This window comes from Triturus cristatus, chromosome 7 (genome assembly GCF_964204655.1).
Source record: "Triturus cristatus chromosome 7, aTriCri1.1, whole genome shotgun sequence".
NCBI lineage: Eukaryota > Metazoa > Chordata > Amphibia > Caudata > Salamandridae > Triturus > Triturus cristatus.
In genome coordinates this window covers 418,631,785-418,652,613 of record NC_140590.1, presented here as the reverse complement: position 1 = coordinate 418,652,613, position 20,829 = coordinate 418,631,785, and the positions used below count along the sequence as shown (strand labels likewise).

Below are 20,829 nucleotides of genomic sequence, written 5' to 3'. Positions count from 1 at the left end.
ACTCCAACCAGCAAAAGCGCCACTGCGCTTTAACTCAGCCGAGTCAAAAAGCGAAGCTCAATGGTTATCCGGTAGAGCTTCCGGGTCCTTCACAGGTGACGATGGGGCAAGACACGGCCCAGGGAGTAACGACTCGACCTACCTCCGTTCTTGCCTTACTGGAGCACCACTCCGGAACACTGCTCTTCACTAAGCAGGTACGTCGGTGTAAACACAATATCCGACAGCGTTGTACCTCCCGGTTCCTCCCTTTATAGGGCGTGTTTTCCTTGAGTTATGTAACAGCTCTCCTGTTTACATAAGGGCGTGTTTTCCTTGAGTTATGTAACAGCTCTCCTGTTTACATAAGGGCGTGTTTTCCTTGAGTTATGTAACAGCTCTCCTGTTTACATAAGGGCGTGTTTTCCTTGAGTTATGTAACAGCTCTCCTGTTTACATAAGGGCGTGTTTTTCTTGAGTTATGTAACAGCTCTCCTGTTTACATAACCTCTCAACCGCTAAGCATCCTGGGAGATGTAGTCCGTTTTCGCTGGTTACCGTTTTCCTCCCCTCGCATGACAGGAATTCTTGACAGTACATCCTCCCTCTCAGCGGCTCCCCACGGGTCCAGCGCTGGCAGGAAAACGCCGATGGAACAAGGAAACCAAGCGCGGAGCATGAACCCCTTCAGCCGGTTCCCATGACTGCTCCTCCGGGCCATAGCCTTTCCACGCAACCAGGTACCACAGCTTCCCCCTGCGCCATTTGGACGCCCGTATGCCCGACACTTCATACTCCACCTCCGACTCCACGCATACCGGCCTAGGTGTCCCAGACGGCTTGGAGGGTGCTGGTTTGAGCAATGATACATGAAAGACAGGGTGTATCCGCAATGACTGGGGCAAGCACACCTTCACGGGACCCATACACTTGGTAATTCGATAGGGGCCCATGTACTTGGGATGGAACACACTGTTCTTTCGAAACCTCATGTTCCTTGTGGATATCCAGACGTAGTCTCCAGTGCGGTACAGTGGCCCGGGCCTTCTCTTCCTGTCTGCCGCAGCCTTGTATCTTCTCTTGGCCTCTATTAGGACAGCCCTTGAGCGCATCAACGTGTCTTTTATGTGTGCCACCCTGTCCGCTGTGGCGGGAATCCTGTCCTCTCTGAACGGATGTAGAAATGGCAAGAACCTGGGATGTTGGCCATAGTTGCTATAGAACGGAGATGACTGTGTGGAGCTGTGAGTGGCGTTGTTATAGGCTATCTCTGCAACCCATAGCAAGTCGACCCATTCTTCCCTGCCCTGGTCCACAAAACATCGCAGATACTGTTTGAGCGTTTGGTTCAGGCGCTCGGTTTGGCCGTCCGTTTGAGGGTGGTAGCTGGTGGACAGGGCGGTCTTAACATGCAGCGCAGTGCACCAAGTCTTCCAGAATTGCGCAGTAAACTGCGACCCCCGGTCCGACACGATCACCCCAGGTAATCCATGCAGTCGTACCACATTCTTTAGGAGTAGTGACGCCAATTCCCCGGCCGTAGGGACTCTCTTGCAGGGGATGAAGTGCCCCATTTTCGTCAAGTAATCCACCACCACCAGTATTGCCGTCATCCCCTGGTCTACCGGTAGGCCCACCACGAAGTCCAGTGATATGCTATCCCATGGTCTATCCGGGGTCGGAAGTGGATGTAAGAGCCCTTGGGTTCGGCCATGGTCGGCCTTCATGGTAGCACACGTAGGACACTCCTGTCCCCACCTCCTGACATCCACTCTCATGGTTGGCCACCAGAAATGCCGTCCCATGCTAGCCACCGTTTTTTCAAAGCCCAAATGACCTGCGCATGGAGAGTCATGGCACCAGAGGAATGCTTGTTTCCTTAGCCTAGGCGTGGGTATCAATAGGCACCTGCCCTTCAGGGGTATCCCGTCCTTCAGCTGCCATTCTCTGTGACTGAGGAGCCACCTCCGCCATGCGAATGACCTGATCCCTCTCTTTATTCCCCTCAGGAAAGTATCCGGTTGGATAACCCCCAATACCATCCTCGGGGAAATGATGGAATGCTCGGTCGCAGGCAATGGTTCCTTAACTGCAGATTGACGGGACAGGGCGTCCGCCTTCCGGTTTTCCGTCCCCGGCCGATATGTGATGCGGAAGTTGAACCCCGCAAAGAAGATCATCCACTGCAGCTGTCTGGGAGAAAGGTGTCTTGTGGCCGTCATGAACTGTAGGTTCCGATGGTCCGTGTACACCGATACCACATGTCTTGCCCCCATCAACCAATGCCTCCATTCGGTGAAGGCGTCCTTGATTGCGAGAAGCTCCTTCTCCGCAATATGGTAGTTGCGTTCGGCGTCGTTGAGTTTGCGGGACATGTACGCAACGGGATGAAGCACCCCTGTGTCGTGGTTGCGTTGGGACAAGATAGCGCCCAGCGCCACATCCGATGCGTCCGCTTCCACCACGTAGGGGAGATCCGGATCGGGGTGAGCCAACACCGGCGCATTACCAAAGGCGCTTTTCAGGGCCTCAAAGGCTGTGTTCGCTTCAGGGGACCAGACAAACTCCTTGGACTTCCTCAGTAGCTGTGTGATTGGGGCCACCAATCCTGAAAATCCATCTATAAACCGCCTGTAAAAGTTGGCGAAGCCAATGAAACTTTGGACGTCCTTCACGCTTTGGGGCACCGGCCATTCTTTCACCGCCTTGATCTTTCGTTCTGCCATCTCCTGTCCCTCTGGACTCAGCATCACTCCGAGGAATTCCACGGATGTGACGTGGAAGTCACACTTGCTGAGTTTACAAAACAGCATGTTTTCCCTCAGCTTTTGGAGCACAGCTTTGACGTGGTGTACGTGCTCCTCCACACTGGACGAATAGATGAGGATGTCGTCGATATATACGACCACGTAGATATCCAACTCCTCTCTGAATACCTCATTCAAAAAGTACTGAAAGGCTGCCGGGGCGTTGCACAGACCGAACGGCATGACGAGGTACTCAAAAAGGCCGAACCTGGTCTTAAAGGCGGTCTTCCACTCGTCTCCGTCCCTCATGCGCACCAGATGGTATGCCCCTTTCAAATCCAACTTGGTGTAGATACGAGCTTTCTTGACCTGTTCCAGAAGTACACTGATGAGAGGCAAGGGGTACCGATTCTTTACGGTTATTGCATTCAATGCCCTAAAGTCCACACAGGCTCTCAGCTCCCCATTAGCCTTCGGGATGAAGAAGAGTGGCGAGGCGGCCGGAGACTTGGACGGGCAGATGAATCCTAGCTTGAGGAGTTTATCCAGGTACCCCCGGAGATGCACGTTTTCAGGCTCCGTCAGGGCATACAGCCTGCCGCTGGGAACGCTGGCCCCTGGCACCAGGTCGATCTGGCAGTCAAACTGTCTATGTGGTGGTAGCCCTTCCGCCTTCACCTCATCAAATACATCCTCAAAACTGTGATAAGCCTGGGGGAGAGCCACATCTTTTTCTGCCGCTGTAGCCACCGTCTGACTCCCGCTCTCATCTGCGTCAAGGGATTCCGTTCTTATTCCACAATGCAGGATGCAATACGGTGACGTCAGTTCGATGCGATGTGTTGGCCAATCCACAGAGGGGTTGTGTTTCTGTAGCCACGGCAATCCCAATATGACGCCATATTGGGGCGCTCGGATGATGTTAAAATCGATTTGTTCCAAATGGTTCCTCCCACATCTCATCGGAAGGACCCCCGTGTGCTGCCCGATGGGCCCCGTCACCAATCGCCTTCCGTCTACAGCATAGACGTCTTCGGGTACAGCTTTGGGAAGAAGCACTAGCCCTAGCCTGCATGCCTCGTTGTGGTCCATAAACATGCCAGTGGCCCCTGAATCCACCATGGCCACAATGGGTATCCACTGGTCATGCACTCCCACGTGCACCGTGAGAAACAGGTGTCGTTGTCCCTTAGTGACCGAGTTGGAAAGTGAAGGGATGGATGAGTGACTCCGAGATGCCCCTTCTTTGGTCTGGGAGTCCTCTAGTTTTCCGCCGGTACGTCCACCACGGCTGTTACCGACCGGTTGGCCCAATAACGTGACGTCTTCGGTTTGGCAGGGCATTCACGTACGTAGTGGCCTTTTTTGCCACAATATAGGCACAATCCTTGTTTACGGCGTGACTCTTTCTCCGTGGCTGTGAGGCTCGCTCGTATTGCGCCGATGTCCATGGGTTCTCCCTTGGATGCGGTGGCAGTTTCAGGACTTCCCACTGTCACATAGGATGGAAGGGATTTTCCTTTTCTCCCATGATCCCCCTTTCTTTCACTTAGCCTATGTTCCAGCCGTAATACCAGGTTGATAAGACCCTCACATGTCTTGGGTTATGGGTCAATATGAGCCACGGCGTCCTTGAGCTCATCGCACAGCCCGTGATGGAAGAGCGCCGTCTGTTTAGCAACAGGCCACTTGGTTTCCGCAACCAGCCTTCGGAACGCGTTGAGATACTGCACCAGGTCGTTGGATCCCTGTCTCAACTCAAGCATTTCACGGTCCGCCGAGTCAGCCCTTCTGTCGAAGACCTTCAGGAATTCCTCGCGAAAAGCACCCCGATCACATAAGATGGGGTCGTCCCTGCTCACCAGAGGTACGGCCCATTGTGCCGCGTTTCCAGCCAAATAGGATATAAGGAAAGCCACACGAGCCTGACTCGTGGGGAACGCCCTTGGTTTGCACGATAAATGTAGCGCCACTTGTGTGAGGAATACCTGCACTGTATTAGGATCCCCACTGTACCTCTCTGGTGTTGCTAAGGGGACGGCTACCGGCATTTCCACTACTACCGCAGGGGTCTGGTTCATGAGGGAGGCGCTGGGCGTGAGCGGGTCCAATTGGATAGCATCCAGTCTGGCTTTTACATCGGCTGTTTCTTGCCTGGAGGCAGCCAATTCAATTTGCACGGTCGCTAAAGCAGCCAGCACATCATCAAGTGTTGCCATGTCTGTTATCGACCGGGAGACAGTTAGTGTTATTACGGTCGGATATTTTGTAACGCCCTGAACGTCTCAGGATCGTTTAACAGACACGATAATGAGAACGCAACCACTTGTGAAGGTTTAGTTATTTTAATGAAGGCAAAAATAATACAAGGAATAAACAAAGGTTATAGTCACTGGAATCCTCCAGGCTAAGTACGTTACCAGCCCACAGCACGGGTGGTCCTAACCGTCCTCTGCATATACGCCGATCCCGGCGTATGCCAACAGAGGGCAGAAATGAAATGGCCGACAATGCCAATCGGTAGGCTGTGAGGGGCACGAAGAGTGTTGGGGAGAATCGAGGAGTCAGGGAAACACCCAGCCGGGGTCTCTACCTGAAGGGAGCAGCCGCTCAACCTCTTCCTCAGACTGCACCGGGACGCGGAGTCACCTCCTGGTGATGCGTCACCGATACCCCAATCACAAGCAAAGAAGACTGAACTGAGAGCAGCCGCTCGATCGATCCCGTGGACTTCCGAGTCTGTAACGCGGCAAACACCTCCTGGTGTGCGTTACAGCTGGCAGTCCCTGTATCTCTGGTCGGGCTGGGAGTTACGACTCCAACCAGCAAAAGCGCCACTGCGCTTTGACTCAGCCGAGTCAAAAAGCGAAGCTCAATGGTTATCCGGTAGAGCTTCCGGGTCCTTCACAGGTGACGATGGGGCAAGACACGGCCCAGGGAGTAACGACTCGACCTACCTCCGTTCTTGCCTTACTGGAGCACCACTCCGGAACACTGCTCTTCACTAAGCAGGTACGTCGGTGTAAACACAATATCCGACAGCGTTGTACCTCCCGGTTCCTCCCTTTATAGGGCGTGTTTTCCTTGAGTTATGTAACAGCTCTCCTGTTTACATAAGGGCGTGTTTTCCTTGAGTTATGTAACAGCTCTCCTGTTTACATAAGGGCGTGTTTTCCTTGAGTTATGTAACAGCTCTCCTGTTTACATAACCTCTCAACCGCTAAGCATCCTGGGAGATGTAGTCCGTTTTCGCTGGTTACCGTTTTCCTCCCCTCGCATGACAGGAATTCTTGACAAGTGTGCGGCGTGCAGCAGTGTGTGGCATGCAGCAGTGTTTCGTGTAGCAGTGTGCGGCGTGCAGCAGTGTGTGGCGTGCAGCGGCACGCAGCAGTGTGTGGTGTGCAGCAGTGTGTGGCGTGTAGCAGTGTGGGGCGTGCAGAAGTGTGCGGCGTGCAGCAGTGTGTGGCGTGCAGCAGTGTGTGGCATGCAGCAGTGTGTGGCATGCAGCAGTGTGCTGCGTGCAGCAGTGTGTGGCGTGCAGCAGCATGCAGCAGTGTGTAGCGTGCAGCAGTGTGTGGCGTGCCGCAGTGTGCGGCGTGCAGCAGTGTGAGGCGTGCAGCAGTTTGGTATATGCACTGCCAGCAACCTGGCAGGCCAGTGAGTGCAGAACACTTGCATCAATCACCCTCTCTCTGCCTGCCATTGCGTTCCATGCTTCTTGAAAGGTAAGAAAAAAACGTGCATTTGCGTTTCAAATGTCTGATCCTGCAGCAGCACACTTCCATGGGCTATGCATGATAGTAACCCGATGCAAGGCCCCATTCTCCCGATTTTTTACAAAGAATCTCTCACTTTGCTCTCCTGAAATGTTGGCATGTATGCTATTGCCTGATGCTTGGAATGTATTTGTTTGTAATACATTCCCAGGAGAAAGAGGGTCCCGTGACACACGCCTGTTTCCCATGCTTACATTTATGGTTGGGCTGAACCCAGTGTACTAATCTGCTGCCCAGTAACTTCCCTGCCTCCCGTTAGCCATTACAGCCTGGGCTCTTCTCCCGGGGGTGGGCCACTTGGCCTCCATTAAGGTCCCCAGTCCAGCCACACCCCTCCCTTCAGGGAAGGGCTGAACCAAGGGGCAGACTGCAGCACCCGGCAACTCCGACGCTATCGGAGAACCAGCCCACACCGTTGTGCAAAGTTCCAACCAAAACCAGTGCCCGTCAGTGAACGTCTGGCAAGCGAATGCGCGTTCCAAATAGCATCCGTCCAATCGCTACATAGGTTGAGCACCCAAGAGTCGCTGCGCCGTATGTTAGCCAATGAAAACGGCGCGGTGTTAACATTAGCGGCCAATCACAATGGCCAAGTCTTTTTGCCGGCGCGGCTCAACTGCTCCTACACGCGCTTGACCTATTTCAACAGTTTGAACGGCCGGGTCACGCCAGCCACGCCTGTGAGCAGCCAGAGTGCTGCCCAGGTTAAACATCATGGCAGACTCATGGGACAACCCCATTACCATGGTCGAGGTCCAGGACGTGTCGCTGTCCTTGATGGTGCTGATGCTCACAGTCATGCTGTGCTTTTACGTCAGGATCAGCTTGCGCGACGTCATCCCGCTGAGCAAGCAATACCTGGCAATGGAGTTCATCTTTACCTTCCAGCTGTGCTTCCTTCTGCACGAGTTCTGGGTGCTTTTCGAGGTGGGCAAGATTCGCATGCCCATCATCCTGCCTTTTCTCTATGTTACCTTTCTGGTGCATAGCATGGCCTCTGCCTGTGCCGAGTGCAGCTCAGCCATTACCTTGCAATACTCGATGACCGGCAAGTCCTCGTTCGCCAAAGCCACCGAGAAGCTCTTCTTACAGTTCGCAGGTACGCTGTTCTCCAAGATATGTATTTGCTATTTGCTGTATGTCGTCCTAAATTAGCCTTAGTGTATATACCTTCCTTGCAAGCGGTAAGTGGTCATGTGGGTACTAAAATATACCATCTATGATTATACCACCTGTGCTTATTCACCCATTGTTCACCAAAGAGAGAAATGGTGGTGCAGCAACTTCAAAGTTGTGGGGTCAATTTGGGGCACTTTCATCAAAACAAAACAAAATCGTATGAATGGAAGTACGCCGAAGCAGCTTGCCCAAACACCAAATAAAAAAAGCCATGTAAGATAGAGGAAAGAGGCAGATGAAAACAGATATTTAGCAAGGGAAAATGAAATGGATAGCACCATGGGGGCGGACTTCAGAGCCAATCCCATCTTTTCTTACTTTATGTTTGCCTGAACTGCTTTGACTGATCATGTTGGAGTCTATCACTGGTCTCCCAACAAAGGCGAGACCTATTGGCTTTGCCAATGCTTGTTGTACAGGGGGGGCGGCGGCGGTGGCGAGGTGTGTGCGTGCGCGTTAGGCAGCCGCGGATGCGGTGAGGGGGTTGGCAGCGGCGGGGTGTGTGCGCGCACGTGTGTCTGTGTGTGTGCGTCTGCGCAAGCGCGTCCACAGACCCCGACCCCAATCGCTGCGCGTGCCCCGGTCTGTCTCCCTTGAGAGGCATCTCGGCGACAATAGGTCTCGAGAGCGAGACCTAAAAAAGAGTTACCCTAATCATTAAGTTAGCTCTTTATTTCAAATGTATCTAATTGAAAAGCATTCAGAAACATTATTTTGTTCTCATGGTCCACAATTGAGTAGCAAATGACTTATGTAAGAGTTATATACCTCAGTGCTTCAGTTATGAACCTCTGTGACTCAACTGAGTCATAAATCTGAGTGGAGCACTGCTCATTATCAAGCCCTGCTATCTGCAGCCTGATAATAACGTTAAATAACCATAACCGTTCCATATTTTTTAAAGGAAAACTCAACGCTTATTTATTCCAGTGCTTTCTTAACAAGCATTTGCAATGCAAATAGGTCTCGCATTTGTGAGTTAGAGCTATTGACATTGTAAATGGCAATGTTTTTTACCTACACGTTTATTTTAGGAGTGAATGTATGTAGTGTGCAAAATCCCTTGGAAAGGTCCTGCACTTCGTAATAAATATATTGAAAAAGACACAAAGTCTGGATTGTGTCAACAATTGCTTGGCATGTACCTCATGGGTGAAGTGTCGCCACACGTACACACCGTGGTGCTTTACTAATGCGAAACTCATTAATAAAAGTAGTGCTTACAGACTAACCAACGCGATCGGAGCATGTGAATCCGAATCCCAGCTTCTCTTTCATTTTCTAGACTATTTGACTCACTCTCCTGCGTCTTGGTTAACCCCCAAACACTGGGAGGCAATGAAGTTTGCCAAGGGTATTGGGGCAGGGGGGCTTCAGGGGTACATGAAAATGTATTCATTGCCTAGTTGCCAAAGGTCGCCCGGTGCTATTAGTTAAAAGTGTGCAGATTTCATTAAGATATTAAGAATACTTTACTCGCATCTATGAGAAAATCGACGACATTAACTAAACAGAATGCCAGAATGCGTGTCAGTTTTCACAGTGTTTTAGACAATACTGGTTGCTTAGTTTCATTGCATTAATTTTTGTATTTACTCTTTTACACAGCATCCAAAGTAGGTTACCTAACCCCAAAGCCCTGAGTTGTTAAATGACCCATAGAAGGGAGTGTTTTACAGTTGAGCAAATGTGTCCAAATGTAACTTTGGTAGTGCCATGGAATGATCAGCCAATGAGGTACTCGATGAGCAGGTATTTAACGAAATGTTCAAAACGTGCGGTATTGTGGCTGTTGTTTGTTTGTACACAACAACCTCTCTGAATGTGTTTATTAACACAGAGTTTCATTTACCAGATGGTGCTCACAGAGGGGTGACTAAAGCACAGAACAAAATGTATTCATTTATCCTGAGTGTGAAGGCACCCGGAAGGCTTTGGTGCCCGCCCGGAGAGGCTAGGGATTCCAGCGCTTCTACAGACTCTGCCGTGCTCCTCTGCACCAGCAGGGCACAGCTCAGAATCTGCGGCTTCTGCGACAAATAGGTGAGGGGGATGGGTTGGGGCATGCGGGAGTTGCCTGCAGATTTCCAGGTTATTGAAAGTGATGGTTCTGACGTGAGGCAATGGAGACTGACTTTGTCAGTTTGTCTGCACCAGTCTTTTTCTCTACCATCTACCATGCTCACTGTCATGTATCCATTCATCCCTCTTTGTTAGAGGTGCGCGAGCCAATATATTAATTAACAGGTAGAGCCATCCGGAGATGAGCCAAGCGTATACGAGCCAGTGGGCGAGCTGTGAAAATGATTGGCATGTTAATCATACAGTAAACATGATGTAAATGTGTGATAATGTCTCTTCAGAATTCATAAAAGTGCATTTCTTTAGCCCGTCACCTCAGTACACAAGATCATACCACTGAATTGAGCGGAATTTATTAAAAGTGCTCTTTTAAGCATGAGTTAAAACATTGCCGCTCCTCCCGCCTAACAACAATGCCATTTGTGAACTAAGAGGCGTCAATGGCCATGCATACCACGAATGTTGCCTAGAGTCTTATTATATTTAGAGTAACTTTAAAATGTAGTTCATTATCATGAGAAGTTTTTGTACAGCACGCATCTTGAACTCACATATTTCAAGGTGGCAATAATAAAGATGAAAACGGAAGTGCCAGCAGCCAAGAAAACACGAACGGGAGTGGGGGAGGGGAGGGTGAGAAGTCACACACTGAGGGAGGGTGAGGTGGAGTGGGGAGACAGGGAAGAAAATAGTGTTAGGAGTAAAGGGGCCAATAGCCATGGAAGGATAGAAATGATGAATGAGGAAGGACTAACAAGCCTCAAACCGATTGGAAGGCAACATTTAAGACAAAAGCCAATGGGCAGAGAGTGGGCGAAGCTTCCACGAAGCTTCCACACTACAGTAAATACTGCATGTCTCGCAAAGCGATGGCAGCGCATTCGGGCTGCAACGCTAGGCGAGACCTAAAAGAAAATAGTGTCAGGAGTTAAGGGGCCAATAGCCATGGAAGGATACAAATGATGAATGAGGAGGGACTAACAAGCCTCAAACTAATCGGAAGGCAGCATTTGAGACAAAAGCCAATGAAGCTTCCACACTACAGTATATGCTGCATGCCTTGCAAAGCGATGGCGGCGAGACCTAAAAATGAACTCAAGACTGAGAGCTAATTTGAAGGTTTATGCGAGCTACTGGTAGCTCGCAATCGACTTGTTGGAGACACCTGCTCTAGTGTGTAGGATCCACTTTAGGGGTTCCAGTGTGAAGTCTGGGAGGCCATGGAAGCGGGAATCACCACCATCCAGATGAGAGAGCATGAGGGCTTGAAAAGCAATTCTGAATTATCTTTCTGGAAAAAAGGTTCCACTTTCTTTAAAGAACAACTAGTACCTGGCTCACTTTGTGTTTTAGGCAGTGTGACCCTTGAGGGAGAGGTTAGTGTAGAGGTTGAATCAAAGTGACTTCACACACAGTGAAAGACGGGGTTCGAAGTCATCAAGGTTCATGTCGTTTTTTTGTTGTCTTTGGCAAATAACATCAATAGATACATACATAAAAACAGTCTGGCAACAGATATGTCTTGCACACATGGTGGGATATAGTAAGGTAGTGCAGCTATAACCAGGCAATAAAAGCTTACTTGAAGAGAATGCAGTCGAGTGTCGCTCAGTGGCCTTTGTTGGTAGGGGAGGGTGGGACCACAGCCTCTCTGCAGGAGAAAACATGAAAATAAATTTTACAAGCAGCGCTGTCTCTACAACCTATCACATTCTGCCCATGCTGTTCTAAAATCACAAATTTCAATTTAACTTGCAACCTGGTAAAGGGGCAACCAAAACATTTACTATCAATTTCACTTATCTGTTGATTGGGATCAAAAATTGTTCAATAAATCCAGATGGCTTTCATGCTTTCTATAGCATTGTCTACAATTACCAATAATAAAATATTTTCAGGTCTAAGAACTGATCATTATTAAAGGAATTCACCAAACAGAAGAGCTGAAGGAAAAATAGCTCATTTATGTAAATGTAAACCTGCACATTTCTAAAACATATAATTTTTAGGTCTCGCCTGGCGAACGCAGCGCAAAGCGCTGCTGTCGCCAGCGAGATCTATTGTTGCTGACTCGCGCTGGAAGTGGGACAGGAGATGGGCACGCGCAGGCTTTGGGGATTTGAGTTGGTGTACGCGCACGTACAGCCACGCGGTGTGCACATCTCCTGTCCTCTTCCGTCCTGAGCAGCCTCATGCAATTTCATTTTTTTTAAAAAATGCGCACACGCACTCCAAGCACTTACCGGCTCTTGTTGGGACTCTGCGCTGCTCCTCTGCTGTTCCTGCCGGTCACTGCAGCAACACGCGGGGCTCCGTTTTGCTCACAGGAGCCCCGAGCCGCAGAACACGCGAAAGTTACAGGTACCGCGCATGCGCGGGCAGCCCCCTCCCTCGCAGGTCTCCTCCCCGGCCCGGATATGGAGCTGCTTTCTCTTTTGCTTGTTATTGCTGGCAGGGGGCGGCCGGGGACAGACTGCTGGTCTGTGTGAATTGGAGAGCGGGTGGGACCATCGTGTACAAAGCGTGGGAGCAGGTGGGTGCCTGACAAGCCGGGCTTGCGGGGGCAGAGGGTCCCGTGAACGCGTGCCTCTGGCAGACCGCTCCAGGTGGAGACCCGAGGAGAAGGCCACGGGCCCCGTGTGTGTTTGCAGAGGGCTTTCAGAGATGTCTCAAAGAAAGGCGCCATTTCGCAGAGTATTCTGACGTGCACTTTGCGTGAAAGATCCTTTGTCTGACATGTGTATGAAAGGCGCGCTGTCTGTGTTTGCACTTTCTTTGAGTTTTCGTTGTCCACGACAGGCAATGTCTGGCTTTCGGGCTTTACGGGTCTGTGCATGTCGCTTTTAAGAAAAAAAACATGGTTTCGTTTCTATATGCATTTATATATTGAATCGCTTTGCAAAGAGCTAAGCCTGTCTTGCAAACGTGCTCTGACGTTTTAGGCGAGGACTATTAGAAAGCCACAGTGCCTCTCTGTAAAGTGCTGAGCATTAACTGATATCGCCACGAAGAAATTGACTCGATTTTTGTGCGTCTGGACCGCAGGGTGACAGAAACAATGATACTCCGAGGGGCGAGACTCAATTAGAGTGACTGTGCTGCAAGGGTGTTAAGACAACACCGAATGAGAGGTTCGCTCGCTGTCTGTCAAGTCTACACCCGCGTTGTTAAAGTACTTTTGGGGGACGATTTGTATACATCTGTGAGGTTTCCTACTTTTCTTGAGAAATGCAAGCTTGAAGTTACAGTAACGTGGCATAACTTGATGGAAGCGAACACCATAGCCTCTTACACAGTTTGTTGAGCAGTGATAAGTGGAAGTGATTTATTTATTTATTTATTTATTTATTTATTTTTGTTATCAAACGTTTATTAATTGTTTAACAGGTCATGCCAGAGGCGATACACAGCTTATGTGCCTACAACCTTATAGGCCGGCAGCGAACAACTTACACACAGCAGGAAACACTTTCAGAGTCAGGGAAGCCTGAGGGACTCAATGATGCCCCGGGGGTAGGTCTATGAGCAGGCGGCCCCTAGCCCGGATCCCCGGTAGAGGCCCTCTACCCTGCGCGAGCCCTCCATCTGACAAGAGAGTGTATAACATTGCAATATTCACTAAGCGGAGGCAAGCTAGTCGAGCAACACTAAGCACGCCCTTAGGGGCCAATGTCCTGTCATTCTAGAGACTGCACTTGACACCGTTGCTATGCAGTTCCCTGTAAACACATCTACATACACATGCAGTCCGCCTCGTATATTATACAGTTGGGTCACGACAAGCAGTGCATTGTTACATATTCTGCCCGTCTAACGGACAGCGTGTAGGGATACCCTCCATCACGCCCTCCATGAGTCCCCATTTATGGCCTGCAGTGGGTATAGCATGAGAGGGCTGGCAACCGCCAAGCGCTGTGTGGCATAGGCTCGCTAGCATCCAACAGGGTCGTATCGAGTATGGCATAGGGCAACAACCAGCATGCAAGTCCTGGCACAGTAACAACATATTAGGAACCCGTCCATCCTCCCCGTGCTGTGTTCGTGTTAAAGCTATCCACTACCGCACCTGCATCAAATGGATAGAAAAGAGGCGACCAATCAACTAATGGGGAAGGGAGACAGAACGAAAGGGTAAGAAGGTTGGGGTGTGGAGTCTAGGGGAGGAGGTTCAGCATGGGGGGGAGTGAGGGGGGGGGGGGGGAGTATGGGTCCCACCAGTACCACAGGGCATAGGCCGAAGGTCAAGGTCCTCCAGGGGCAGGTTCCCCCCTAACCCGGGGGTGTCTGGAAGAGTCGGAGACCCCGAATTGTTTGCCTGTCTCCATAAATTCCCTGGATCAGTAGGGTCCACTACATCATCAAAGAGTTTCAGGGCTCGGAGCCGTGGAGGCTGCAGTCTCGTATGCTCTAGTCTCCCCAGGTGATCGATCAAGGGCTTCCAACACTGGCGATACTTGGTATCGCGGAGTTGAAGGCGTGCTGTGAGGAACTCCATCGCCACCACATGCCACAGGCGGGTAAACCATACATTGATTGAGGGTGTGTCGGGCTTCTTCCAATAGAGAGCCACTGTTTGTTTCGCAGCGCCCAGCATGTGGAAGCTAAGGTGTCTGTCACGGCCCGTCATGGCCCGTAGAGTCGTCGGCCGAAGGCCCAAGAGTACCACCAGCGGGTCCTCCGGGAGAGGAAACCCCAAAACCTTTTTTATGTGACTGAGGACTTCCTTCCAGAAGGTGATCAGGAGATGGCATGTCCACCAAATGTGGATGAAATCTCCCGTCGCCTGAGTGCAGCGCCAGCAGAGGGGGGATGTCGTAGGGAACATTTTTTGGAGCCTAGCGGGAGTGTAATACCATTGGGTCATCACCTTGTAGGCCGATTCCTGTTGGGGAATGCTACGTAGGAGCTTGGTAATGTCGCTCCAGAGCCGAGACCATTGGGAAGGGGTAACACCTGAGCCAGTGACGTTGTGCCATCTCTCCTGGTAGGGATGGGAATCCGGTCGCTGTGCGTGTTGGAGCACCTTGTATATGCGGGAAATCAGCCCCTTGTAGGTGCCGAAAGTACGCGCCAACCGCTCGAACGGGGTGTAGGGCCGCGTGGCCGCCTGCGCCAAGGCAAAGCCCTGTATCCAATGGCGTAGTTGTATATACTGGAATTTGTCCCTCTCCATAAGCCCAAACTCCAGCTTACATTGAGCGAAGGTTTTGAGACAGTCCCCAATAAACAGGTCACGAATCGTCCTGCAGCCGGTTTCCGTCCAATTCGCGAAATATGGGGGGCGATCCGCCGGCGGGAACTGCGGATTACGGGCTATCGGGGTGTGGGGAGACGGAAAAGTGGTTAGGCCCCGACGAACTGCCACCTTGTCCCAGATTTCAAGGACCGTTTTGGTGGGAACCGCCATGTAAGCGCTACGGTGACGAGCCTCCCGGGGCAGCCAAGCATGGTCCCAGAGTGGACGACAAGTGACTGCCCGATCCATGTGGAACCACACTTTTTCACTCTCCCACGCCCCCCATTCCAAGATATAGCGGAGATGGGACGCCCAGTAGTAGTCTAAAAGGTTGGGGCAGGCCAGCCCTCCCCGATCCCGAGGGAGTTTCAGGATCCGGTTGGAAAAGCGGGGTTTCTTCCCCCCCCATATGAATGTGGTGAGGTCACGCTGCAGCCCCTGAATGCAGTGTTCCGGAATAGGAGTCGGCAAGGTTTGGAAAAGGTATAATATCTTCGGCAAGATAGACATTTTAACCGTGTTCAGCCTACCAAGCCAGGAGAGGGGCAGGGCCTTCCATGTTCGGAGGTCGGCCATGACTGAGAGCTTGTATTCCTGCCAGTTGGCCTGCGTCCAAGTATCCAGGTCCGGAGTTATGTTAAGGCCCAGGTACCGCACCGACTTGCTCGCCCATTGGTACGGAACGGAGGCCTGGATCGGCGCGAGTTCCCCGTCCGGAATCGTAAGGTTAAGGGCCCAGGACTTCGTATGATTGATTTTCAGCCCAGAGGCACTTTCAAAGGTTTGGAGTAACGAGTGGACCGCCGGCAGCGAGCGCGGGGGGTCGGAGAGAGTAAGGAGGAGGTTGTCTGCAAAGAGAGCGATTTTGTGCTCAACCCCCCGAAGAGATATGCCACCTATATCTGGCGACTGGCGTATCTTAATGGCCAGCGGTTCCACCACAAGGGCGAACAGTAGGGGCGACAAGGGGCAACCCTGCCGAGTACCTCTGCAAATGGGAAAAGGCTGCGTGAGTTGGCCGTTGACCCGCACTCTGGCCATTGGTGAGATATAGGGGGCCATGATACGTGCCACCATCTTAGGGCCCAACCCCACCTTCCGCAGGACCGCCCTGAGGAAATTCCAGTCCACTCGGTCGAAGGCCTTTTCCGCATCGAGTGATAGTAAGCATGCTGGGATCCTCCAGTGTTTGGCCTTCCCCACTATGTGCGCTATGCGGGCGCACATTGCCCGCCCCCTGGCGTTGGTGGATGAACCCCACCTGGTCGGGCTCGATGAGGTTCGGGAGGTGGGTGCTAAGCCGTTTAGCCAGGATTTTGGTGTACAATTTCAAGTCGGTGTTTAATAGTGCGATAGGCCTGTAAGAGGAGCAAAGGGTATGATCCTTCCCGGGCTTCGGGATGAGGGCTATTTCAGCCATTGCCATGTCCGGCGAGGGCCCCACTGATTCCGCGAACGAGTTGAAAAGGCGCAGGAGATACGGCTGCAATTGCGGCAAAAAGGCCCTATAGAAGGACACCGGCAGCCCATCCGGGCCTGGCGTCTTGCCGAGCGGAAGATCCTTCAGGGCTTCCGCCATTTCTGTGTGGGTGATAGAGTCCTCCAGGGTCTCATATTGCTGCTTGCTCAGCGGTTCCCATCCACAGGTGTCTACGGTTTCCGATATCAAAGCTGCCGCCGGCGGGTCACTCGCATATAGAGCCGCGTAGTAATCGCGGAACGTTTGGAGCTTTGCCGGTTCTGCAATGGCCCATGACCCGTCCGTCTTTTGCAGCTTGGCGATATGGGCTCGGGCCGCTCGTGTTCGCAGGCGCCGCGCCAGAACAGCACCCACCTTATCTCCGCCCTCGTAGTACCGCTGCTTGAGTGAAAGCAGGGCGCGCTCAGCCTTGTTGGTACGGTGCGCGCGGAGCTGCCCGCGTAGGACGGCCAAGCGTCTCTTACGCGACGCCATCGGGCGCTCGTGGTCTAGCTTCTCTAACGTCTTTACTTCACGCTCGATTTTGGTTTCATAGAGCCTGGCTTCCCGTGCCCTGGCGGCTGCTATTGCCGTGAGGGTACCCCGTATCGTAGCCTTAAAGGCATCCCAGAGAAGAGGGAGGGGAGTCCCCGAGACGTCGTTATCCGCGAAATACGCCAGGATGGCCGCCTGGACCTCCTCTCTATCCACCGGGTCGCGAAGGACGTGATCCGGGAATCTCCAGCAGCTCAAACGCGTCGGGCGAGTGGAACACTCCCGTATAAGCAATTCCACATGAGCATGATCCGAAATCAAAATGCTGGAGTGTGACACTGATATGATGTCTTTAAGCAGGGAGTGCGATGCAAAGAGGAGGTCGATGCAAGAGTATGAGCGGTGTACATGGGAGTAGAAGGTGTAGTCCCGAAGTCCCGGCGAGTAGTACCGCCAGGTGTCCACCAAGTTTAAGGAAGTGAGGGAGCTCTTCACCGCCGCAGACATAGCCCCCGTCCCGTGAAACGCCCCCCCACAGCGATCCATCTCCGCGTCCCACACCAAATTGAAGTCGCCTCCAACTATGAGGTCGGTGTCTACTGGCTCAAGGTGTTCCCTAATGATCCCGCGTATAAAGGCATCTTGACCCTGGTTGGGGGAATAGATATTGCACAAGGTGAGTGGGTGGTTCCCTCTCCTGAGCTCCACCCGCAGGAACCGACCCTCGGCATCTCTGCTGACCCTAGTGTCTCCCCGGAGGAACCCCGCCCTACAGAGGATGGCTACTCCCGCCGACTTAGTGGTGGCCGAGGACCAGAACTGGTGGGGGAAGCGGGGGTGCGCCATTCGCACCACATCCGATTTGAGAAGGTGGGTTTCTTGGAGGAAAATGACGTCGGGGCTCTGCAGGAGCAAATAGAGCCATATTTGGCGTCTCTTATTGGGTGAGTTAAGCCCTTTCACATTGAGGGATACAATCTTCCAAGAAGGCGAGTCAGTCATTGACGCAGAACCACTAGCAAGACATCTTTCATGCTGTCGTTCCCCTCAGACGTGTGTCCCCCCCACCAAAAGGGTACAGAAGGAGAGGGAGAGGAGAGAAGGGAAACATGGCAAGAAAAACAACCAAAACACTTAATCGGCCAACAGGGCCAGCAAGGCCTATTCCAGTCTAGGGAGTAGCCAGGCACAATGGCACAGGCTGTCCAGGAGATGTCACTCTCCCTGAAATAGGAGTGGGGGTGAATCATCGCTTATCTGTAGATCCATGATGTCGAGGGTCCGCTCCGGACCACCGCCGCAGCCGTACAGGTGTCACGCCAGGTACCAGGCAGGTGTGCGCCCCCCAGGGAGGCCCCCCGGGCGTCGTGAGAGGCAGGGCCAGGGCCGCCACAAGTAGTCCAAGCCCACAGCCAACTCAGTGTCCAAGCTGCTACCAGAAAGGAGGCATCACCAAGAAACATTCATTTGGAGGCGAGCGCTTGCGAACCAGATGGTGATGGACCGCCCTCCAGGGATTTGATGTGCTCTATGATGTCTTGCTTGTCCCGGGAGGATCGGCTGCCATCCGGGGAAGAGGGGTGCCTAGGGCGGCGCACCGTGGACCACTGCGGCTTCAGAGGGACGCGGAGACCAGCAGGTTGACGCGAGGGGCTAGCCGGCGGGGAGTCCGGGATCTGAAGCAGCTGGGCCGCCTCTCGATAGGAACGCAGCACACGTCGCTTAGATTCCCACTGGAACATGAGGGCAAAGGGGTGGGCCCATTGATATCGAATGTTGAGTTCCCTCAGCTTGTCCGTAATGGGCCGGAAGTCCCGCCGGCGCCGGAGGGTAGTAGGGGCCAGGTCTTGAAATAGCTGGATGGGCTTGCCCCCACAGAGGATTTCAGGTTTGCTTCTAGCCGCTTTGAGAATGGCTTCTTTCTCGACGAAGAAGTGGACCCGCGTCAAGATGTCAGGGATGAGTCCCGGCCTTCCAGACGGTCCTGAGACCCTATGCGCACGGTCCAATGTGGGCGGTGAAGTGTCATCGTCACCTCGAATATCATGGAGTAGGTCCACCACAAATTACATAATGTCTGCTCCTTCTGCTCCAGTTGGCACCCCCCGTATGCGTATGTTGTTGCGGCGCCCCCTATTTTCCAAATCTTCTTGCTTGATTTGCAGCTCGACATGTTGTTCTTCTAGAGTGGCGATCCGCTGCCATAGGCGTTCCTGGTCCTCCGTACGTGCGTCTAAGGTTTTCTCCGAGTCATCAACCCGGCCACCGAGTTCCCCCACATCTCGTCGCAGCTCCTTGACACAGGCCTGGACCTCCGTGCGCAGCGACCCACTTTCTGTTTTGAGCTCCTGCATGAACGACGCCATGAAGGGCTGCGTGACTGGCGCAGCGGCGGCCCCAGGGTCCGATAGTGCTGCACTCGTCGACGGTACATTCGGCTTGCCCCACAAATCCTTGACCGAGGTGTCTTTGGGGGCCGCGGGCTGCTCCTTCCCTGGCTTTGTGCGCGTCATGCTGTAAGAGGGTCAGAGGTCAGCGTCTCAACAGGGGGGAGCAGGGACCCCGGCACTCCAGAATGCGCACTCAGCGTAAAGCGCAGGTCACTGGGCCACGCAGTTCATTAATGGCAGTGGGGCCCGTTCCAAGTGGCCCTCCAGGCGCTGCGCAGTCGGGAAAGGGGAACGTCAGGTTCTCAAGCCCCCGCGTGGTGCCTGGCTGCCGGACAGGCGATCCGCCCCCCAAGGGGGGTCCCACCTGCTCAGTCGATCGGGGGAGGTGTAGTGGGGGCGCCGCAGCATCCGACGGCTCGCCGCCTCAGTCCCGGTCCACCCGGTGGGGCCCCGATCATTCCATCAGCCGTGGGGGGGCCTTCACGCGGAGGCTAGCCTCTCTCCCCGCCCCCGCCAGTCCGGGCAGGCTCCAAGCAGATCTAGGCCACCGCGCCCCAGGCAGAGGCGCACTCCCTCCGTCTTCAATCAGGCCTCAGTACGAGCCGGTCGGGGGTCCCAGAGCGGCCCCCAGGGACAGCGCGGCAGCGCGGGGCTCTGTGATCTCCCTCCAGCAGCTTGCTCTCTCGTCTCAGCACTCCCCCAAGCACCAATAGTCGCAGGTCTCCGGGGCTCAGCTCAGCAGGCGCCAACCGGGGTGCAGTGAGGCAGGGCACTGGACACTCCCAGGGAAGCGGCCCAGCAGGCAGCCAGCGCCAGTTCACCGGAGCCCGGCTCACCAGGGGCGATGCTTTCTCTCGGCCGTCAGCCACACCAGGCCGCCTCGAGCGCCAACCTCACCACCAGGCCGCATCCACGTAGCAGAGAAAATGGCGGCGGGTGCTCGTCAGCCACTACGCTGCGCCCCCAATCACACCGGCCAGCCAGGCGTCCCCCTCAGGAAGCCGTCACTCTCCCTCCTCAAGGTCGGGTCACTCCGCACACCCAGCGCCGTCAGCAGCCGTCTCCGGGCCCGCAGCGAGCCCCCAACGCACCCGGGAGCGTCCCGGCCTACCAGGATCTGACGCCGGCGATCACCGCCTCCGCTCAGGCCTCGCAGTCGTCGCTCTCGTCGCCCACGCCGTCCGGGGTCGGGGGTCCTTTACTGTAGGTGCCTTCCGGCAAGGAGCCTGCAGCAGTCACCAGCGCGACGCCTCCTCAGCTCCGGACTCGCCCAGCTCCGAGCGCGCAGATCGGGTGTAAAGAAAATGGCGGCCAGCCCGGCCGGCACCCGGCTCCTCGTCTGCGCGGTATATGCCAGCCTCAACAGCCACCGTCGACCGCCCAGACCGGTGCCCCCAGTGCTCCGCTCTCCCCGGGCTGTGTCCCCGGTCTAAGCGTCGCCGTCACACCGCCGTAAGTGGCAGTTCATCACAGCGGCGGTCCGGAG

General features: G+C 53.5%; 1 protein-coding gene across 3 annotated transcripts in view; it reads right to left on the bottom strand.

The window, feature by feature from the left end:
* Positions 1-20,829, bottom strand: part of LOC146809839 (uncharacterized) — a 226,834-nt gene that overhangs the window by 74,496 nt on the left and 131,509 nt on the right. For all 3 annotated transcript variants that reach the window (XM_085616701.1, XM_085616702.1, XM_085616700.1), the window contains exon 4: positions 11,346-11,414. In XM_085616701.1, coding sequence (XP_085472827.1) covers positions 11,346-11,414 — 69 coding nt within the window. The remainder of the gene's footprint in view (positions 1-11,345; positions 11,415-20,829) is intronic.